Below are 20,445 nucleotides of genomic sequence, written 5' to 3' on the forward strand. Positions count from 1 at the left end.
ATACAGAGAAACGTTTAGAGTTTACACAGTTAATTAATCAAACATATGCACATGAATCCATTTCCTTGTATTTAATATTAGTTGAACCAATCAAAGAGGAACCCGAAACTTCCACCCTCCTATAATTGGTGGGTTAGATAAAACCACACTAAAAGTTAAATACCATTCCCTTTAAGAATATTGATTTATGTCCACACCTTTTCTTTCCCTACAAATCATATCCACACATTTATGTTACATATATCGAGTTAAAAACTGATTCACATTCACACATGTACTATATTCACGTAACTTTTAGAATGTGCAAAACCTAAAGAAAATGTATTACGTAGAAAAGACAAAAATATATTACCTAAATAAATTGTTGTGACAAAAACCTAAAGAAAATGTATCTTCATATAAACGTAACCATAGACTCATTTTCTAATTAGAGCATAAGCTTAGTGTACAAACATTTTGTAACTATACGAGTTCTAATTACATATATAAATACAAAGCACATGCTTTAGCTCTCTGTCACACATACATCTTCTCCATCCATCACACAACAAGTAAGATAAAAGACTGTTTCACTAATGTCCAAAGACTGTGAGAAGCACGGCGGAGGAGGAACCGCCAGGATAATATGCAGAGTGATCATCGGCTTCATCATCATCGTCTTGATAACAATCTTCCTCGTCTGGGTAATCCTCCAACCAACAAAACCAAGATTCATCCTCCAAGACGCCACCGTCTTCGCCTTCAACCTCACGCAACCCAACCTCCTCACCTCAAACTTCCAAGTCACGCTCGTTATACGAAACCGAAACTCCAAGATCGGAATCTACTACGACCGCCTTCACGTCTACGCCACTTACCGGAACCAGCAAATCACTTACCCTACGGCGATTCCTCCGACGTACCAAGGCCATAAAGAAGACAGTGTTTGGTCTCCTCTTATCTACGGAAACGCCGTCTCCGTTGCTCCTTATAATGCCGTCGCTTTGGGAGACGAGCAGAGTCGTGGGTTTGTTGAGTTGGTTATACGCGCTGATGGGCGCGTGAGGTGGAAGGTCGGGACTCTTATTACCGGGAAGTATCATCTTCATGTTCGTTGTCATGCTTATATCAATCTTGCGGATAAATCTAACGGAGTTATTGTCGGAGAAAATATCGTTAAGTACACTGTGGACAATCAATGCAGTGTCAACGTTTAGATGACGGGGAAAAGGGACACAGCTCTGACGCCGTTAAGTTTGTTTTTTTCCTTATTCACTCGTTTTTCTGCTACTCTTTGCTTCTGTATCGTTTAATTTGTCTACTTTTATCATCATCTCGTAAACTATACACACTCATGACATTACAGTGTTGCTAAATTATTTAAAATCAAGTATAACAACATTTATCTGATATACGGAATTAAATTCAGAAATATAATGTGAGGAGGAAACTCATTGGATGAGGATAAGAAGTGGATATAAGAGGACGAAGTTTGAAGAAGATTAAAAACAAACAAAAACCACTTTAGTTCTGAATGTAGAAAACTTCAATTATATTTTGGTTTTGTCCTACTTTAATATTTTACATTTTGGTTTTTGTACAGAACATTAGAGTGGACCTTTCCTCATCTTGTAGTCTCTGCAAGGTTTATTTTCCTTGGTGAACGAATCACTACCGTTGTTCAAAATAAAAAATAATAATCTCTACCATATTGAAGATAAAACTCTGATCGGTAACCTTGCATAGTGGCGGAATCGCGATTACAAAAATATTTTACTAATCATAAAAATATTGCGTTTTTGCCAACAAAAATATAAAGAAATTTTTTATTAAGTGGAAAAGTGAGTTTTAGTTGATTATTGACAAAAAATCAACACTTTCATATTATTAAATTATATAATAATACCATTTTAAAATTTTAAATAAATAACAATAAATTTTGTAATGATAAATAGGTATGTTGTAAATAAAAATATACTATAATTGTTTTATAATATTATAAGATGTAAATCTACTATTAAAAACGTATTAAAAAATAAGCTAACCATTTGTAATACAAAGTAAAGTATTTTAACTAGATTTTAGTTATTTTCAAATTTTAAACTAATTAGTTTAATTATGAATATTTGTTTTTTATTTAATAATGTATTTTAATCAATTTAGTATGTATTCCTTCATTCCGTAAATTTTAAATTTTTTGCAGCTTAATCATTTTTTTCTACAGCTTAACTGTTTTTTCCACGATTCCGTGATTAATCGATGTTTACCAAATGGAGCATTAGAGTGTACTAGTTAAGCTATCAGGAGAACTCAAGTACAAAATTATTTGCACTTCTTCGGAAACACTCATATAAAATGTAATCTTACACGAACCTAGGATTTTTAAACATCTAGAATCATAAAGTGCACTGTAGAAGTGAAGCTTTTTGGATAATAGTTCCTTGGTGGAAAATAGAAATATTTTAATCTTTTGTTATGAATTTTGGTTTCTCATTCCTTTCCAATAAAAATTTTAAGTACTTGTTTCTTTGTGATGAAGAAGGATATCTGTTTATAGAAAAAGATAGGGCCTCATTCTTTATTAGATTTGCACTGGATTCAATCTCAATTATTCATCAAAGTAGAGATGAAGGCATTGGTGAGAAGTGTGAGGGCAAGTATATAACAATGACTCTTTAGCATGGCATGTGTGACACCTTAATCCATAAAAGAATTATTTAGTACTCAAGTATATAGGTCTCTAAGCTATTTATAGATTAATTCTTTCTAAGCCATAACTTTAAGCATGATCACATAACTTTTTAGCACTTGTTCTCATAAGTTAATTACTTTTTAATATTTATCTTCAAAATTAATTATGAATTAAACTATTTAATAGCCAGATCAAATGTCTATCAAATGTTATTAAAATAAAACATCTTAATAGTAATAAAATATTATTCTCAATAAAAATACTAAACCCGGTTGAACTTAGTGGACCACGTTAAACCATAATCCAAGAGTTTCTCTGGTTTGATTGCCAGTCCAGTTTTAAGAACATTGCTTTATACATATCATCACTTAACTATAAGCCCACCTACTTAAGTTTGATTGATATATTTCAATAAAATACATATCCAAATAACTTTCGCTACGTAAACATTTCAGAATCAGGAGGCCAAAAAGGTCACGGAGTCGTTTGATTGACCTTTTTCGTTTACGTTATCTTCAAAAGTAAACGTAAAACATTGCAGAATCAGGAGGCCAAATAACTTTCGCTACGTGAAAATCCGACTCCGTGACCTTTTTGATACCACTAACGGTCTACGAAGATGCAATCTTATATATTAAAAAAGAAGTCATGACTTTTTTATATGTGATTTTTTTTTAATTTGAACCATCACTTAAAAATTTTATTAAATGTATTTTATTAAAACTAATAATACATAGAATCTTTAAAATACTTTAATCATAATATCTTTTGATATCTTTTCATTTTAAATATAAGATATATTTATTTTAAAATTCTAACAAATCTGTTTGAAAAGATTTTTACAAGATCTTCATTTTCGAAATTATATTTAAATATTTTCACTAATTTAGAAATTAGTTTGAAATATTATTATACATTAATAAATTCAGTAATCGTTTATAAAATAAAAAATAAAAAATTCTGCAATATTTTATATATTATATAATCATAGTCAATCATATTAAAAGAAAATTATTATATTGAGCTAAATATAATAAAATTGTATTAAATTTATAAATTTTATAAATTTTATTTTCGTAAGTATAAAATATTTATGTTCAAAAATAAAATCTAATACGTTGGTAAGATGGATTAACATCAGCAAACTATATAATACATGTATAAAAATTAACATGTATTTCTTTAAAGCTTATATTATAAAATCTTTGTAACTACTTTAATCATAATATATTTTCATTTTAAATATAATATATATTTATATATTATATTTTAAAAATTCTAATAAATCTGTGTAAAAATATTTTAACAATAATTTAATGTATTTTAAGTTATTGTTTATAAAATGAAAAATAAATAAATTATATCCTATTTTATCTACTTTATAGTCATGATCATGTTAAAATAAAATTATTATACTTAAATAAATATGATAAAAGTATATTAATAAATTGATAAATTTATAAATTTTATTTTCATAAATATAAAATATTTATTTTAAAAATATAATATGATGATAGAACGGCTTAAAATTAGCAAACCATATAATACATGTCTAAAAAATAACATATCTTAGACTTTTGTATATACAATAATATAAAATCTAAAATGAATAAGCATAAAAAATATTAGTAAAAAGAAATACAGCTTTGAAACACGGGTTAGAATTTAGCATAAATAAATACAAAATAATTTTCAAATATGTTTTCTCATGAATATATTAATTTTTTTAATAACTAAATGCAAATACAATAAGATAAATATATAATAAGAAGTGAAAATACATACGGTTTTAAACAATTGATTAATTATAACATGTAAATTATAAAATTATTGTATTTAAAATAGTTATATAAACATTTAAGTATATGATTAACGTTAAAAATATATACCACTAATGTTTAAAAACAATAATTTATGTATAAAAAAGTGAAAACAAACACCCGTGCGATTGCGCGGATCAAAATCTAGTTTTGGGCTTTAAGTGAAAAGTAATAGTCTATAGACAAGAAAATTGGGGGTGTGTGAACTATCAGCGCTTGTCGCCGCCAACCTCGTATATAAGCGTATACGCATTATATATTACTCCCTCCGGATTTGAATATATGATGTTTTAGTTTTTTTTCCTTGTATACAAATGTATGATGTTCTACTTTTCATTAATGCATTTTGTTTTTAAAATAAAATGTAAAAAATATAAGTGGTTGAATTTTATTGGGATTCAAATAAATCTTTAAACTAACTAAAAGTAAAACAAAAAATTATTTGATATAACTAAGTATTTAATTTCTCTTAATATGTGTGCACAACCTTAAACATCGTATATTCAAATTCGGAGGGAGTATAAAGTTTTATGCAGTAGTTAATTCTCAAAAAAGCTATTCTTGTTCTTTTCAAAACACACAAAAAGCTATTCTTGTTGTAAACAACTATCAATAACTCCTCGCCATAGCCCATAGGATGCCTTCCGTCTACACGGTTAAACAATACTCACTCTGTTACTAAATATAAGATGTTTAGGTAGAAACACACATATTAAGAAAACTACATTTTGTCTAGAAAATGTCATTAAAACTATAAATTAATGGTATTCAACCAATTACAAAATAAATTATTAAAATATGATTGGGTACACAGTTTTTAATAAAGTAAAAGTTACGTAGAAAAATGAAAACATCTTATATATTAGAACATCAAAATTTTGTAAAACATCCTACTTTTAGGAACCGAGGGAGTAGTTATTTCAGAAATGGGTTTGATAAACTGAATGCCAGGGGATGTGTATCTAGTGATTGTGTTAAATGGAGAAGATCCCAAAATTTTAAATATTTGCGTTTTCCAAGCATTTCAAAGCTCCGTATATTAAAACAATCGATGGTCAAGTACATCTGTACATGTAAGAAAATAAAAACTCGTTATCATAGTGGAAGAGCTGTTTTTTAGATAATAAAAGAATAAATTACGGTAAAACAGAAGCAACCAGTTCTAATAGCACCTAAACAAAGTAAAATGGAATAGAGTCACTTATAAATGACCGTTTCAGAAGGCTTGCACTTATGTCCTTGTACATTAGTAGCTTCAACCCCCTCCCCCCCCCCTCCTCTCTCTCTATTTCCCCCAGCAATAAAGATCCTCTCTGTCTCTGCACTCTTTTGACATATACTTTAAACACTAGATCAGATCAGATCCCACACGCGTATATAGAAGGTTCGTGTATATTCATGTAATTAAGTATCTCTATTGACTCATGTTTATGGATGGATGCATAATCATGTTAGTTAGCCCGATATCGTTTTCTTTGGTTATGTTGTTTACTCTGCCTCTTCTGTTTCGGTTTGGTGCGAGTAGTGATTATGGATCAATCTGAGCTTCATTTGCTTGTGTTTTTCTTATTACCTATTACTTTTTAATCAAATTGTGTTTTCCAACTTTCTTGGATCATTAATTAGGATTAGTTCTCTTAAAACGTATTTGTTGGAATTTATCTCTTCATGAATACAAGACATTTTTTGGGTGCATAAATCAAATGATTCACAAATAAACAAATGACGAAAATAATGTTACTTCAATAGACAGGAAAAATATAATGTCCTAATTATATAAGAGGAAATGTTTAGTTTGATGAGTAAATCTGTGAGCAATTACAAACAACTTGCAGTCTCACTCACATTAGTGTTTTGTATCCTCGTGTTCAGATTTAGATGTCACAAGTCAACCTTTGGGAGTAACAAGAGTAGAGTATACTCATGTAGTTTATCAATGGCTCCAAAATTGCCAATTACCTCCTTCTTCAGGTTTGGTCAACATGCTCTTTTAAGTATTACGTCAACAAACTTCATGGATAGTGAGTGTGAGATCAACGATACGAGAAAATAAAATAAAATTCAAGTAGAGTTTAAATGTTTAATTCTGTTTGCTTCTAAAATTATATGATTCATAAGTCAATCTTATAACACTCAAGAATGTTAGCAAGTTACTAATACGGAATTTTTAGTGAAACTACAGAACTGAAGACGAATGGCAAGTGATCAGTTACAAGTGTTGAATGCACTTGATGTGGCAAAGACGCAATGGTACCATTTTACAGCGATTATAATTGCCGGAATGGGATTCTTCACCGACGCTTACGATCTCTTTTGCATCTCACTTGGAAGGCTCTCCGTAGCCTGGCACTCTCCCTCCTAACGTTGCTGCTGCCGTTAACGGCGTTGCCTTCTGTGGGACCATCGTCGGTCAGCTCTTTTTTGGGTGGCTTGGTGATAAGCTCGGGAGGAAGAAAGTTTATGGTATGACGTTGATGGTCATGGTCATTTGCTCCGTAGCCTCCGGTCTCTCTTTCGGGCACGAGCCAAAAGCCGTGATGTCCACGCTATGTTTTTTTAGGTTTTGGCTAGGGTTTGGGATCGGTGGTGACTATCCTTTATCCGCAACGATCATGTCTGAATACGCTAACAAGAAGACTCGTGGAGCGTTTATTGCTGCGGTTTTCGCGATGCAAGGGTTTGGAATCATGGCTGGTGGTATCTTTGCTATAATTATTTCATCTGTTTTTGAAGCTAAGTTCCCTGCGCCGGCCTATGCGGATGATGCCTTGAGATCCACGGTATCTCAAGCAGATTTTGTATGACGTATAATCTTGATGGTTGGTGCTATCCCTGCCGCAATGACGTATTACTCACGGTCCAAGATGCCGGAAACCGCGAGATACACAGCTTTGGTTGCTAAAGATGTAAAGCAAGCTGCTTCAGACATGTCTAGGGTTCTGCAAGTGCAGATAGAGACAGAAAAGCAGGAAGTGGAGACCAAAGAGTTTTCCTTGTTTCCCAAGGAATTTATGAAGCGTCATGGGCTTCATTTGCTCGGCACTACATCAACCTGGTTCCTCCTCGACATTGCTTTCTTCAGTCAAAACCTCTTTCAAAAGGATATTTACAGCGCAATCGGGTGGATTCCTCCGGCTCAAACCATGAACGCGATTCAAGAAGTGTTCAAGATCGTAAAGGTTACATTTTGGATCGTCTCATTGACCCATTGTACCGTGTCTACTGTGAGATACCCACGGCGAAAGAGCTATGGAGATCACTGGACAAGAAGTACAGAGGTGAGGACGCTGGCTGCCAGAAGTATGTGGTCTCAAAGTTCCACGACTTCAAAATGGTGGATTCAAAACCCATCATGGATCAGGTGGAAGCGCTTCAGCTCATTTGCCATGAAATCGCTGCTGAAGGAATGTCCATCTGCGAGACATTCACAACTCTCAGCTTCATTGAAAAGCTTCCTCCAAGCTATGCGGATTTCAAGAACTATTTGAAGCACAAGAAGAAGAAGATGGGGCTCGAAGAGCTCATCATGAGGCTTCAGATGGAATCCAGAAACCGAATTGCTGACAAGGTCACTGCTAAGGAGCACAGTGTCAACATGGCTGAGCACAAAGGCAAAGGAAAGGCACACGCCCATTCTCCTGCCAAGCCTTCCAAAACTGCTGCAGCCCTGAAGGCTTCTGGAAAAAACTTCAAGAACAAAGGCATTGAAATCAATGCGAATGCGAATGTGGATAAGTTCAGGGGGAAATGTCACTACTGCCACAAAGTGGGGCACAAGACTGTTGAGTGTCGCAAAAAGATCAAGGATGAGAAGGCTCAGGCAAATCTCACAGAGGAGGATCTCGTTGCTGTGGTGACTGAAGCCAACATGGTTGAAAGCAACAACCCCAAGGAATGGTGGTATGACACTGGTGCAACCACCCACATTTGCACCGATAGGGCGATGTTCAGCACCTATCAGAAAAGCATGACTGAGGAGAAGCTCAAGATGGGAAACACTGCAGTCTCCAAGATTGAAGGACGCGGCAATGTGATTTTGAAGATGAGATCTGGACATGAGGTCACTCTGACGAATGTTAAGCATGTGCCTGACATGAGAAAGAACCTGGTCTCGGGAACCTTGCTCAGCAAGAATGGATTCGCCACAAATTTTGAGGCGGACAAGCTCGTGATTAGGAAAAATGGGATGTATTTGGGAAGAGGGTATGTTAAGGGTGGACTTGTCAAGTTGAATGTAATGACAGTCCCTCCGAAAGTTGTAGCTTCAAAAGTTTCAATGAATAAGAAAGAGCCAGTTGCTTATTTGGTTGAGTCTTTTAATATATGGCATGAAAGATTAGGTCATGTAAACTACAAATCTATACAAAGATTAATGAATTTAAATCTAATTCCTAAATGCAAAACAAGTAAACAAAAATGTGAAGTATGCGTACAGGCTAAGCTCACGAAAACGCCATCACCTCGTGTTGAAAGGACTAATAAACCTCTAGATTTAATTCACACAGATTTATGTGATTTAAAATACTTACAAACTAGAGGTGGTAAAAAGTACTTTGTGACCTTCATAGATGACTGTACAAAATATTGTTATGTATATTTACTACATAGCAAAGACGAAACCTTAGAAAAATTTAAAGAATTTAAACTCGAGGTCGAAAATCAGCTTAAAACAACTATTAAAGTAGTTAGAAGCGACATAGGAGGCGAGTATGATGGTCCATTCAATGCATTCTGTAAAGAATATGGAATAATCCATCAAACTACAGCTCCTTACTCACCAGAATCTAATGGAGTTGCTGAACGCAAAAATCGAACTCTAAAAGAGATGATGAATGCAATGTTGCAGGAATCTGGGTTACCCTAGAACATGTGGGGGGAAGCATTGCTTACCACTAATTATATCCTCAACAAAATTCCACACAAAGTAACTGGCAAAACTCCATATGAATTATGGAAAGGTAATTTACCTTCGTATAAATACCTCAAAGTGTGGGGGTGCCTGGCAAAAGTTGCAGTACCGCCACCAAAGAAGGTCACTATTGGACCTAAAACAGTGGATTGCATCTTCATCGGATATGCACATAACAGTAATGCTTATCGATTTCTGGTACATAAATCTGAAATATCAGACATTCATGAAAATACAGTCATGGAATCAAGAAATGCATCTTTCTTTGAAAATATTTTTCCATATAAGGAAAAACAAGGTTCAAAACGAACTCGAGAAGAAAGAGACAATGACAAAAACTCAGAAACTGAGACAAACGTCGAGATTTCTATAAATGATATTTCAGAAAATGAAGAAAAAGATGAACCTCGAAGGAGCAAAAGAGCTCGGAAAGAAAAATCTTTTGGAGAAGATTTCCTAATGGCATTTTTAGTAGAAAATGTTCCAAAAACTTTGGCAGAAGCCATGGCTTCACCAGAAGCTCCATTCTGGAATGAAGCGGTCAGGAGTGAATTTGATTCGATCATGCAAAATTATACTTATTACATAACGGATTTACCACCTGGCTGCAAAGCATTAGAGAATAAATGGATAATGACACGAAAACCTGGTGGAAAATACAAGTCTAGGCTTGTAGTTCAAGGATTCCGACAAAAGGAAGGCCTTGACTATTTTGATACATATTCTCCAGTGACGAGAATAACATCAATAAGACTGATGATAGCAATCGCAGCCTTAAGAGACCTAGAAATCCATCAAATGGATGTAAAAACTGTTTTTCTAAATGGTGATTTAGAAGAGGAAATTTACATGAAACAACCTGAAGGTTTTGTCATTCCCGGACAGAAAGACAAAGTATGTCGACTTGTAAAGTCACTTTATGGGCTTAAACAAGCTCCTAAACAATGGCACGAAAAATTTGACAATACAATGATGTCAAATGGTTTCAAAATTAATGAATGTGACAAATGCATATACTACAAAACTATCAAAAATGCGTATGTTTTGCTATGTCTATATGTAGATGATATGCTCATTATTGGAAGCAATAAAGACATTATCAATCAAACAAAGAACATGCTCAAAGGGACATTTGAGATGAAAGACTTGGGATTAGTAGATGTAATTCTCGGGGTTAAAGTCACAAGAAATTCAAACGGAATTATCTTAACCCAATCTCATTATGCTCAAACAATATTAGAGAGATTTAAAAATTACTCTAATAGTACGGCGAAAACTCCGTTAGATCCCCAAATGCACTTGACAAAGAATTCAGGTGAAGCGGATTCACAAAACGAGTATGCACGTGTGATCGGAAGTCTCATGTACTTGACCAATTGTACTAGACCGGATCTGGCGCATGCAGTAAACGTACTTAGTCGATATACAAGTAATCCAGGTCATACACACTGGAAAGCTATAACGAGGGTACTCAATTACTTGCGCTACACCAAAGATTTTGGGCTTCACTATGGTAAAGAACCAGCAGTTTTAGAAGGATACAGTGATGCTAACTGGATATCAGATTCTAAAAACTCAAAATCCACGAGTGGATATGTCTTTACACTAGGAGGAGCAGCAATATCATGGAAATCTACCAAACAAACAGTGTTAGCCAGATCTACCATGGAATCTGAGTTCATAGCATTAGACAAAGCAGCAGAAGAAGCTGAATGGCTTAGAAATTTTTTGGAAGATATTCCTATGTGGGAGAAACCTGTGCCAGCTATACGCATACATTGTGATAGTCAATCAGTAATAGCTCGGGCTCAGAATAATCTCTACAATGGAAAATCTCGTCACATCAGAAGACGACATAAAACCATTAGACAACTTATCTCAACTGGTGTAATCACAATAGACTACATCAAATCGGCTGACAACCTAGCGGATCCATTTACTAAAGGTTTGCCGCGAGATGTTGTTGCTAAATCATCAAAAGGAATGGGTTTAAAGCCTATAACGAATGAGGATGCTTGATGGCAACCCTACCTATCATGACTGGAGATCCCAAGACGTAGGTTCAAAGGGAAAACAAAATCAAACAGAATCTAACCAAAGCACTTGAGACAAAGTAGTCTATTCCCAGCTCCTAAGATGATAAAAGTGCTAACAAATGTGTGAAGGATAAGCATAAGCTTTTAATGATTCCATAGCTTCTAATCAGGGTATTACTCAATACTTTTCATGGTCAATCACCTAATGAGTGTGAAATGGGGCCGTTTCTAGGAGAATGAATGCAAGGCTATATTCTCTAAGTTCACTCATGAAAACCAGGAATAGTTCAGGGCCACAATGAACACAATAGAGAACTAAGTTCTACGAGAAAATGAAGCTGCGTTATGCATGTTGTCTCGGTTTACATAAAACACCGGTTGGTTCAAGACATCATGTTCACCTTCTGGTAAAGTAAACCCGACAGATATTAACTATGAGTGGTTCAAGGCTTAAAAATGCCACCAACTCAAACACAATGAATTTTTCGCAAACACTCTCGATAAGTCTGTCTAGTCTAATCATGATTAGAATAAGTATAGTTTTTCTTTAGAGTCTATCGAGTCTGCATTTAGTCTGCATATGTTTTAGAAAAGTCATTTCTATTCATGTGGGGGATTGTTGGACCTAATTATTAAGCCTAATGGCTCAAATAATATATGGCAAAATGTGAAAATGAAATGGGCCTATGGGTTCTTTCAAAAAGCTTTGTTGGCTTTAATGAAATGAAGTTAACAACATCCCACATTGGTTGAGAGAGTTGATTTTGAGGAGTAGATATATGTCTTCATGACATGAGAGGTTAAACAGCTCAGAGGAAGAGAGAGCTCCCCACGCGCGCGCCGCCGCCGCCGTCCGGCTCGGCTCGGCTCGGCTCGGCTCGGCGTGGGCTTGGGCTTGGGCTTGGGCTTGGGCTTGGGCTTGGGCTTGGACTTGGGTGGAGGGCCTTTGGCCCGATAAGAACTATTCTTTTTGGACCAAGTTAAGCTCAACGTTTTGCCAGTTATTTCGGGAAAAAACAGCATACAATTTTATTTAAAACGACAAGTAGTTTGTCTAAAAAATAAAAAACGTCATGCATGTTATCCTCTCGATTTAAAACGAGACAAGAGAGAGTCTTGAGGAAGAAGTTTTGGAACTCAACTTCCCTCGATCTCCGCGAGATTCTCGCCCACGTGCAGCAGCTGTTGCGGGAAGTGGGTCTTCTCCGGCTCTTTAAAATATCGTCTCTCCTCTTCCTTCATTTGAGAATTTTTTTTTCCTGATCGAAATCCAACAGCAAAAAATCCCTCTGCGTAAGTCTATATTGCAAGAGTGTTTCGTAGAGTTTATAGTTCGATAGGGCGATCACGAGTGAGGCGTGATTCGTCTGCCATGGTTGTATCCTGGGACTCTATATTCGTACAGTCCCGTCTCACTAACGGAGCGAATATTTTGAGTTAAGGAAAGAGATCATATCTCGCCTCCATGTCTATTTGCGAATACGGTTTCTTATCATCCTCGTATTCGTTTTTATATATTCGTCTATTACCTTAACTTCGCTTTTATTATATCGTTTACATCGGTCCGGTTTTCCGGCTTTTACAGATTTAATTTTCACAGATGATTTAATTTAATTAGAGAGTACCAAGCTTTAAAGGAATCTTATCAATGGAGATAATTGGAAATGTTGTTGTTGTTGTTTACCAAGTAGAGAAAGAAGTTATCATCGGAGAAGGGAAGATTCAAAGACTTCAATGGAGATGACAGCTCCTCTGTCGAATCCGCTCTTTGTTTTGTTGTTGGAGGGGCATGTGCTATTTGCAACAAGCGATATTTTATATCTTTTGATTTTAATGTTTAAATCTTTTGATTTTAATGTTTAAATCATTTTCGGTTGGTCGATTTTAAATGTGTTTAGGGTCAGAAAATGCTTAAATTAATAGTGACCTCATCCATGTTTATGCAGAGTTTCATCCATAAAGACATCTAATTATTAAAAATTAAAACTAATGGGGACGGAAACGAGAATTTCTGTAACTAAAAAAATATCCAATTTTAAAATAACGAGATGATGAAATAATAATATTGGTTTTTTAAGATTTTTAAAAGAACACCAATTATTATTATGTTCAAAAAATTAAAACAAAGCATATGAAAATATGTACTTGCCACTAAAAAGATTAGAATACCACTCCCAAAACAAAATTATTGCAAGTAATATTTTTCTTAACCAAAAAAAAAACATGTGATACTATTATATATGTTTGTTTCTATTAAATTGGATTCTCATGTCATTTTAAAAAAATCGTTATATTGTTGACAACGCTTGTTTTGGTTAGAATTTTGTTATATTTGAATCGTTTAAAATTCAGCTTAATTATGATTAGTTAATTTATTTTATATTTTTAGTTTTCATCAACTTATCAAACACTAAAAGAAAAGATTACCCTTGCGATACAAGATATGAATATAGCACCACATCGTAAAGAGTTAGTAACAAGATGAACAAATATTGCACACGAAGATAGAACATCGTTAGGCAAAAGGGAAGAGACAGACACAGATGGAGGCGCAGTGGGGAGAGCCGCTAGTGCACGAAGTGTGTTCTCCACCACGTGATCAAAGCCAAACCGGCGTTGCGTGGAAGGAGGAACCCAATCCATTTCACTCAATGCATGCACCAGATCATAGGTGCCAAAGCGGTGGAGTCTGCACGCCGTAAGATTGTTCCTCCTGCGGACGCGTGGAGGCAAGAAAGCGTGGAGTCCCACAGGCAGTGAAGTAGTGTTTAGCTACATGTTCGACTCTGATGAATGCAAAAATTCAGTAGAGAAATCAATCACTATTCCTGACATGAGTTATGAGGAACTCAAGGCTCTCCTCGAATTCTTTTATAGCGGGATTTTGAGTCCCACAAGCTAACACACTCGAGCGCTCTATCTTGCTGCTGACAAATATGAAATACCATATCTCCAAGAGCTTTGCAGAGACCATCTTATATCGACTACGAGTGTGAGCAACATTCTCAACATTCTTGAGATGTCCACGATCCTTTCAGACAACCATTTGAAGGGTTGGCGACATTCTTTGTCGTATCACACATGGAAGAAATCGTTAACTCCAGTGGATACAAATCATTTGTTCAGCAGAATCCCGATCTAGGTTTGTATATTACAAAGATTTTTGTGGGTGCTTTGAAATCCCAACTTGGGTCCACATTAGATCGACTGGTGAGGTCTGCACTTCGGCCTAAACCGTAAGTTTAATTACTTTCTAGACATGTTAGACTTTTGTTGTTACCACTTTTATTAGAATCCGTCAAAGATAGTTTTCAGAATTTATCACAATTTCAAATACTTTAATTTTGTAATAACATAATCGTCACAAGCTCCCATAAGTTCTAGAACACTTTATATATCAATTATGTTACATGAGAACCAATGTACGTACGACGAGAGATCAAAAAGTCATAACATATGTTTTTCTGTGATAAAAAATATCTTTCACGAAATACTCTTTATTGGAAGTTATTGAGCACAAGCCTACAATTGCATAATATTCTTTGGTCAAATATTCATCAAACTCACCGCGTGACGTGACAATACCTTAATTTGACCAACGCATATGAAAACGAGTATATAAAGAGGACTTGCATTAGTCGTATATCCATTAATTCTAACCTCCACAACCTGAAACATGGCTGAACAACCTCTCAACGGTGCCTTCTACGGTCCATCAGTCCCACCACCGGCTCCCAAAGGCTACTTCCGCCGACCCGGGCACAGCCGCGGTTGTGGCTGCTGCCTCCTCAGCTTCGTTGTCAAAGTCATCATAGCCATTATTGTCATCCTTGGCATAGCTGCTCTTATCTTCTGGCTCATAGTCCGTCCTCGCGCCATCAAGTTTCACGTGACCGAAGCGTCTCTTACGCGCTTTGAACACACTTCCCCGGACAACATTTTAAGGTATAACCTAGCCCTCACAGTTCCTGTCCGCAACCCTAACAAGAGAATCGGAGTCTACTACGACAGGATCGACGCTCATGCCTACTACGATGGAAAGCGGTTTAGTTCCACCACGTTACCTCCTTTCTATCAAGGACACAAGAACACGACCGTTCTCAGACCAATGTTCCAAGGCCAAAACCTTGTTATCTTTAACGCCGGAGAGTTACGGACTTACAACGAGGAGAGAATCTCCGGGGTTTACAATATTGAGATCAAATTTAGGCTTAGGGTTAGGTTTAAGCTTGGGGACTTGAAGTCTCGGAGGACTAAGCCTAAGGTTAACTGCGATGATATAAGGCTTCCTTTAAGTACGTTCAACGGAACTACAACCTCCGCTACCGTTCTCCCTCTCAAGTGCGACTTCGATTTTTAAGTCTTTGGTTTCATCATGTTCCATTCCACCATACGTATTGGTTCGTTTATTATTATTTTTTTTCTATGCAACATTACGACTTATTTTCTACAGAGCCTTTTTGTATACATATGTACTCATCTTCCCGTGTTCATTGTTATATATAAATAAAACATTATTTTATGTAGTTTATTAATATACATTTTTCAAATAGCGTCGGCTACTAAGAGCATGATTATCCGGGATCCTTAGTGGGTTTCTTAGTGCGTGGGCCCCCACAAAACCCTTAAGGATCGTTTACAAAAACTACTAATTAAGAACCGATTTTAGTGAGTTTCTTACACTGTTCGCGGGCCCCACTGAATCGTGGCGGCCCGCGATTGGTTTGCTCCACATTTCAAACCGGAGATTACTTGACATTTTTGTACAATTTGAGAAAAACGTAACGGTATTGTTTTAGCTTATCTACCATTAGTAGACTAATTAAGAAATTCTTTGAATTATTGACAAATTATTTCTTTATTCAGTCGTTTGTCAGTAACGAAGATCTTATGGGCGGGGGCCATGAGCAAGTGTTAGCTTTTTTTTGCATTTAAAGGTATTGATCGCCCAGTAGAACTATCCGGAAGTTCTAGTTCTGTGGTTAGTTGTTATCTTTCGTAAGCTGGAGTAAAATTGCATAAAAATTTCTGTCAAACTTCAAATAAACGCGTCAACTTCCACGGTTCCACCGCACCCCTGACCTAATATAAACAGAGCTCAATAGGGGAAAAATTAAATAAATATTTAAACCCTTTTAAAAGTACTTACACATTAGTTTTGTTTTTTTGGACCCTTGTTAAAAATGATTTTCCAGAATGGACCCTTTTTTTTAACCAATAGCCGAAACAACTTACAATAATGGGTTTGACAAAATCAACAATCCCTCGAAACATTGATGAAGTTTGTTGAATTCTTAAACATCAATCAAAGCTGTCTTGGCTTTCAGAGGAAACTATGAGCCTGCCACTACTAATTTCAAATTGTATGCTTTTACGTTTATATAAAGTGGTCTTAGTGTCTTACTGTTGATGAATATTATAGAATACACATTTTCGATATTGTCACGACGACCTCAGTATCCGTTATGAGATTATTCCATATACGACAAAGCCCCCTTCTTTGGCCATAATGTTTTAGTAGCCCCCTTCTTTGGCCATAATGTTTTAGTACACTTAATTTATGTTTTATATATTCTAAAGCATATGATACCTCTTGTTTCCTACTTAACCCTTCTTTTCATGGGCTAACCTTTTACTTTTAATTATTTTTCTTAAAAGAATTATATCTTACTCAGCCTAGTCCCATACCTTTCTAAAGTGAGGAAGCAAAGGAAGTAAACAATTTCCTTTTTGCTTGCCTAGCTATTTGTTTATGCAAGTCGAATATTATTCGAAACATGTGAAAAAGTAGTGATCCTTTGATTTTCTTTGGTCTAGTCTACTTCATTTTTATTTGTTCCTTAGAAATATTAACTTCCCCTTTGTGCATCTCTTAAGTCATGGATCATTTTTATACTATAATTTGAGAGCAATTAGAAAAGCCAGATATTGAATATATACCGTCATACTTATCAACCATTTTCTTTTCCGGCGGTGGAAGTATAAAGTTGATATTCGAGGACTTTACTATATATCTGTCGGATAATATAAAAAATTAATAGGACGTAAATGAGCTAAAACAGGATTATGATACCATTTGCTATGTCAAATATATTGACATTGGCACATGGTCATTCTTTTGTTCTATCTTGAGGCCTTTTCTTTGTTGATAAAACTAAAATGGAGTAATAAATGGTAAATTGGTAATTACAATCGAATGTAAATAAATTTTACTCTTTTTTTTATGAACTAGGTGTTTTCATGCACTATGTGCAGTAAGAAATTTTTTAAATCTAACTTATATTTAAAAATAATAAATATTATAGATTTTACTATTTTCTTACTAATATTTAATATATATTTGATATATATTAAATCAATTTGTATAAAACTAATAAAAATGATATAAAATTATATAATTATCAAAAATTTAGCCTAAACAATATTTATAAATTTTTTAGATATATAAGAAACTAATGATCTTACAATTAGATATTTAATTTTTTTTAAAAAAAATTGTAGTAATTTTTGAAAGCTTTGGTAATACAAATTGTATAATTATACAAAAGTAATAATATTTCAAAATTTGAAATGTTATATATGAATATATTTATTTTATAGATGATGTATGAGCTATTACCATATTTAAAAAAAGTTTACCAAAAAAAAATATCAATATTAAATGTAATATATGAATTATTACCATATTCTAATAAGTTTGCCAAAAATATAAATCAACATTAAATAAAATTATCCATGTCATATTTTTTCGGAAGCCATGTCATCAATTTCAGTAGCCATGTCATATTTGTTTTGTGAAATTGATTGTAAAGATGACATGTGGCAAAATTACTTCGCAAATATAGTCTAGAGGATTTTTTTTTTACTAATTTTAGTATTTAGTACCATCAATTCAAAGGTTTAGACTAATAAGTTGGATATCTAAAGAGAAATTAAATTATGATTTGGATTAACTTTGTTAACATACCCCCTGTACAAAGTTCCTAAGCATCCTAACTACACGATTGAGCCAGAAAAATGTCGCAAGGAGAAGTAACACATGACCCTGACCATATGTAGCAAGATCATGTCTATGAATGATCATATTGCCGACCTGCTGAAAAGAATGTGTGCATCTACAGCGTCAAGTAATCCAATATGATCACTGCAATGTCCATCATCACCATCATGATGGAGAGAGAGGTTTAGATCGAGAGATATACAAGAACTCCTCATCTTTCTCTCTTCTTCTGGAGGTGAACAACTTCTTGATCTCGAGATAAATCTTACACAGCACAAGATCACTATGGCGTCTCTAAGCAAAGCATCTTCACCATTTTCACTTTGGACTCTTCCTCTCTCAATGGCTTTCTTGAAACCCATCTGACATAAATAGTCAGCTTCCCCTATATCTTCCAGGAAGAACACTCTGTGTGGATCACAAGACACAGCTTCAAACAATCTCTGAGTGTAGCTCAAGCTATCTTCATCTCTCCTCCTTTTCTTGTCTCTCAAGTTAATTGAGACAAAACTGTTCTGAGACCCAAACACAAGCTCTGCCAACTCTCTACCTATCTTCTCTTTAGCCTCAACATCCACACCTTGGAAAAGTAACCATGTTTCTTCTTTTCGGTTCTCGTTGCTAAGCTTCCTAGGTGCTGATCTTGACCTACAACTTAAGATAGCTTTTGAGATATCAGGGATCACATCCTTCTGCTTTTGTGCCTTGCTTCTCAAGGCATCACATAGAGTTCTTAGGTTTTCATCATTCAACTCATTAAACCTTGAGGGATACTCCACCTCTCTTGTATGAGCATAAGTATTGGAAGAAGAGGAAGGAGACAGAGAAGAAAGGTCTAGAGTTTTCTCAGATGGTCTTTTGTATACTGAATCAGAGATTGAGTTATCTAAATCCTGACAAATGCAAAACAACACCAAATCTTAGGACATCAAGAACTAGTATCTCTAATGAGAAGGGTTAGGTCAAAACTCACAGTTCTGTCACTTTGGTTCTCGTTCTTGTACTTCTGAAGCCACGCTGGGAGAGCAGTGGTCACTGTACTGCTTGTCTTCATTGAGCATTCTAGAACGGTCCCGTTTTCGATCTCACTATTTGAAACAAAGTATAGTGATTAAGATGACCAAACCTACGTAGTTTCACAAGAAGAGACGTTACCTGAAGGTCTCCCTCCTCTCATCTTTGTTCCTTACTGCAGAAGTTAGTTTAGGTTTCTTGGAGGAGAACATCAAAGACACGGATTGCTCCACCTTGCTCTTCACGTGGGGACTTGAGAAACCAGCCTCTCTCATCACTCTGCTGACACCAGGATCATCAAGAATGGAGATTACAAGCTGCTCAGGGTCAATCTTGACGGCTAAGATTGGTTGTTGCTGGTTCTCGAGGGAGCCACGCCGCAGGTGAGCCTGTGCACGCTTGAAAGCTGCAACGAGAGCGTTAGATATACAAGGGACCAACATAGGACTCCCTGTGGAAGTTGGGAGGCGGTTGAGAGAGACGTTGAAACAGAGCTCAAGCGCTCTGCATTGAAGAGGATGAGTGTTGGATTGGAGGCAAGCTGTTCTGAGTAAACCTGTGGAAGCAGAGAGCATGGTGCTAGCCACATGGAGAGGCGTGACCTGAGCATGCCCCCGCCGTCTAGCCAGGGCCATGGCTTGTTTCACCATATTTGCAGCCTCATGCGTGAGGGATTGCTGGACACTACACCCTCCACTTCTCATACTCAATATACACACAGTCTTGTCTTGATATTTTTTTTCTTTGGATAACAAAAAAAAAAACAAAGGAACTTACCAAAAGATGTTTATGTAAGTCTATGGAAGGAAGTGAGAGGTGAAATTATATGGGGAGTATGAGGAATGTGTATGCTTTTCTTTGTAGTAGAGGCAAGAATTTAATGGTCCAAAGTGGATTTTTGTAGTGCGAAGTGGAATGCATGTGGTGACAAATCAGTATCAAAAGCCAAAGGCAATTCAGCTTTCCCCCCTAATAGTGTTTTTCTATCTCAAATT

General features: G+C 35.4%; 3 protein-coding genes and 1 pseudogene across 3 annotated transcripts; 3 read left to right on the plus strand and 1 right to left on the minus strand.

Moving 5' to 3' along the window:
- Positions 1–283: 283 nt before the first annotated feature.
- Positions 284–1,389, plus strand: LOC106394058 (NDR1/HIN1-like protein 12). Its single transcript, XM_013834673.3, has one exon. The coding sequence runs from the start codon at positions 576–578 to the stop codon at positions 1,194–1,196; it is 621 nt and encodes a 206-aa protein (XP_013690127.2). The 5' UTR covers positions 284–575; the 3' UTR covers positions 1,197–1,389.
- A 4,687-nt stretch (positions 1,390–6,076) lies between these two features.
- On the plus strand, positions 6,077–8,447 carry LOC106394059 (annotated as a pseudogene).
- Positions 8,448–15,090: 6,643 nt separating this feature from the next.
- On the plus strand, positions 15,091–15,967 carry LOC106391757 (NDR1/HIN1-like protein 10). Its single transcript, XM_013832457.3, has one exon. It carries the CDS (start codon positions 15,113–15,115, stop codon positions 15,794–15,796), a length of 684 nt encoding a protein of 227 aa, XP_013687911.1. The 5' UTR covers positions 15,091–15,112; the 3' UTR covers positions 15,797–15,967.
- Positions 15,968–18,358: 2,391 nt separating this feature from the next.
- On the minus strand, positions 18,359–20,416 carry LOC106392340 (protein SMAX1-LIKE 3). Its single transcript, XM_048755046.1, has 3 exons — positions 19,592–20,416; positions 19,410–19,524; positions 18,359–19,329 (listed from the first exon to the last, which is right to left on the minus strand). Exons 1-3 carry the CDS (start codon positions 20,152–20,154, stop codon positions 18,517–18,519), a joined length of 1,491 nt encoding a protein of 496 aa, XP_048611003.1. The 5' UTR covers positions 20,155–20,416; the 3' UTR covers positions 18,359–18,516.
- Positions 20,417–20,445: the final 29 nt, after the last annotated feature.

Source organism: Brassica napus, chromosome C4 (assembly GCF_020379485.1).
Source record: "Brassica napus cultivar Da-Ae chromosome C4, Da-Ae, whole genome shotgun sequence".
Classification (NCBI taxonomy): domain Eukaryota; kingdom Viridiplantae; phylum Streptophyta; class Magnoliopsida; order Brassicales; family Brassicaceae; genus Brassica; species Brassica napus.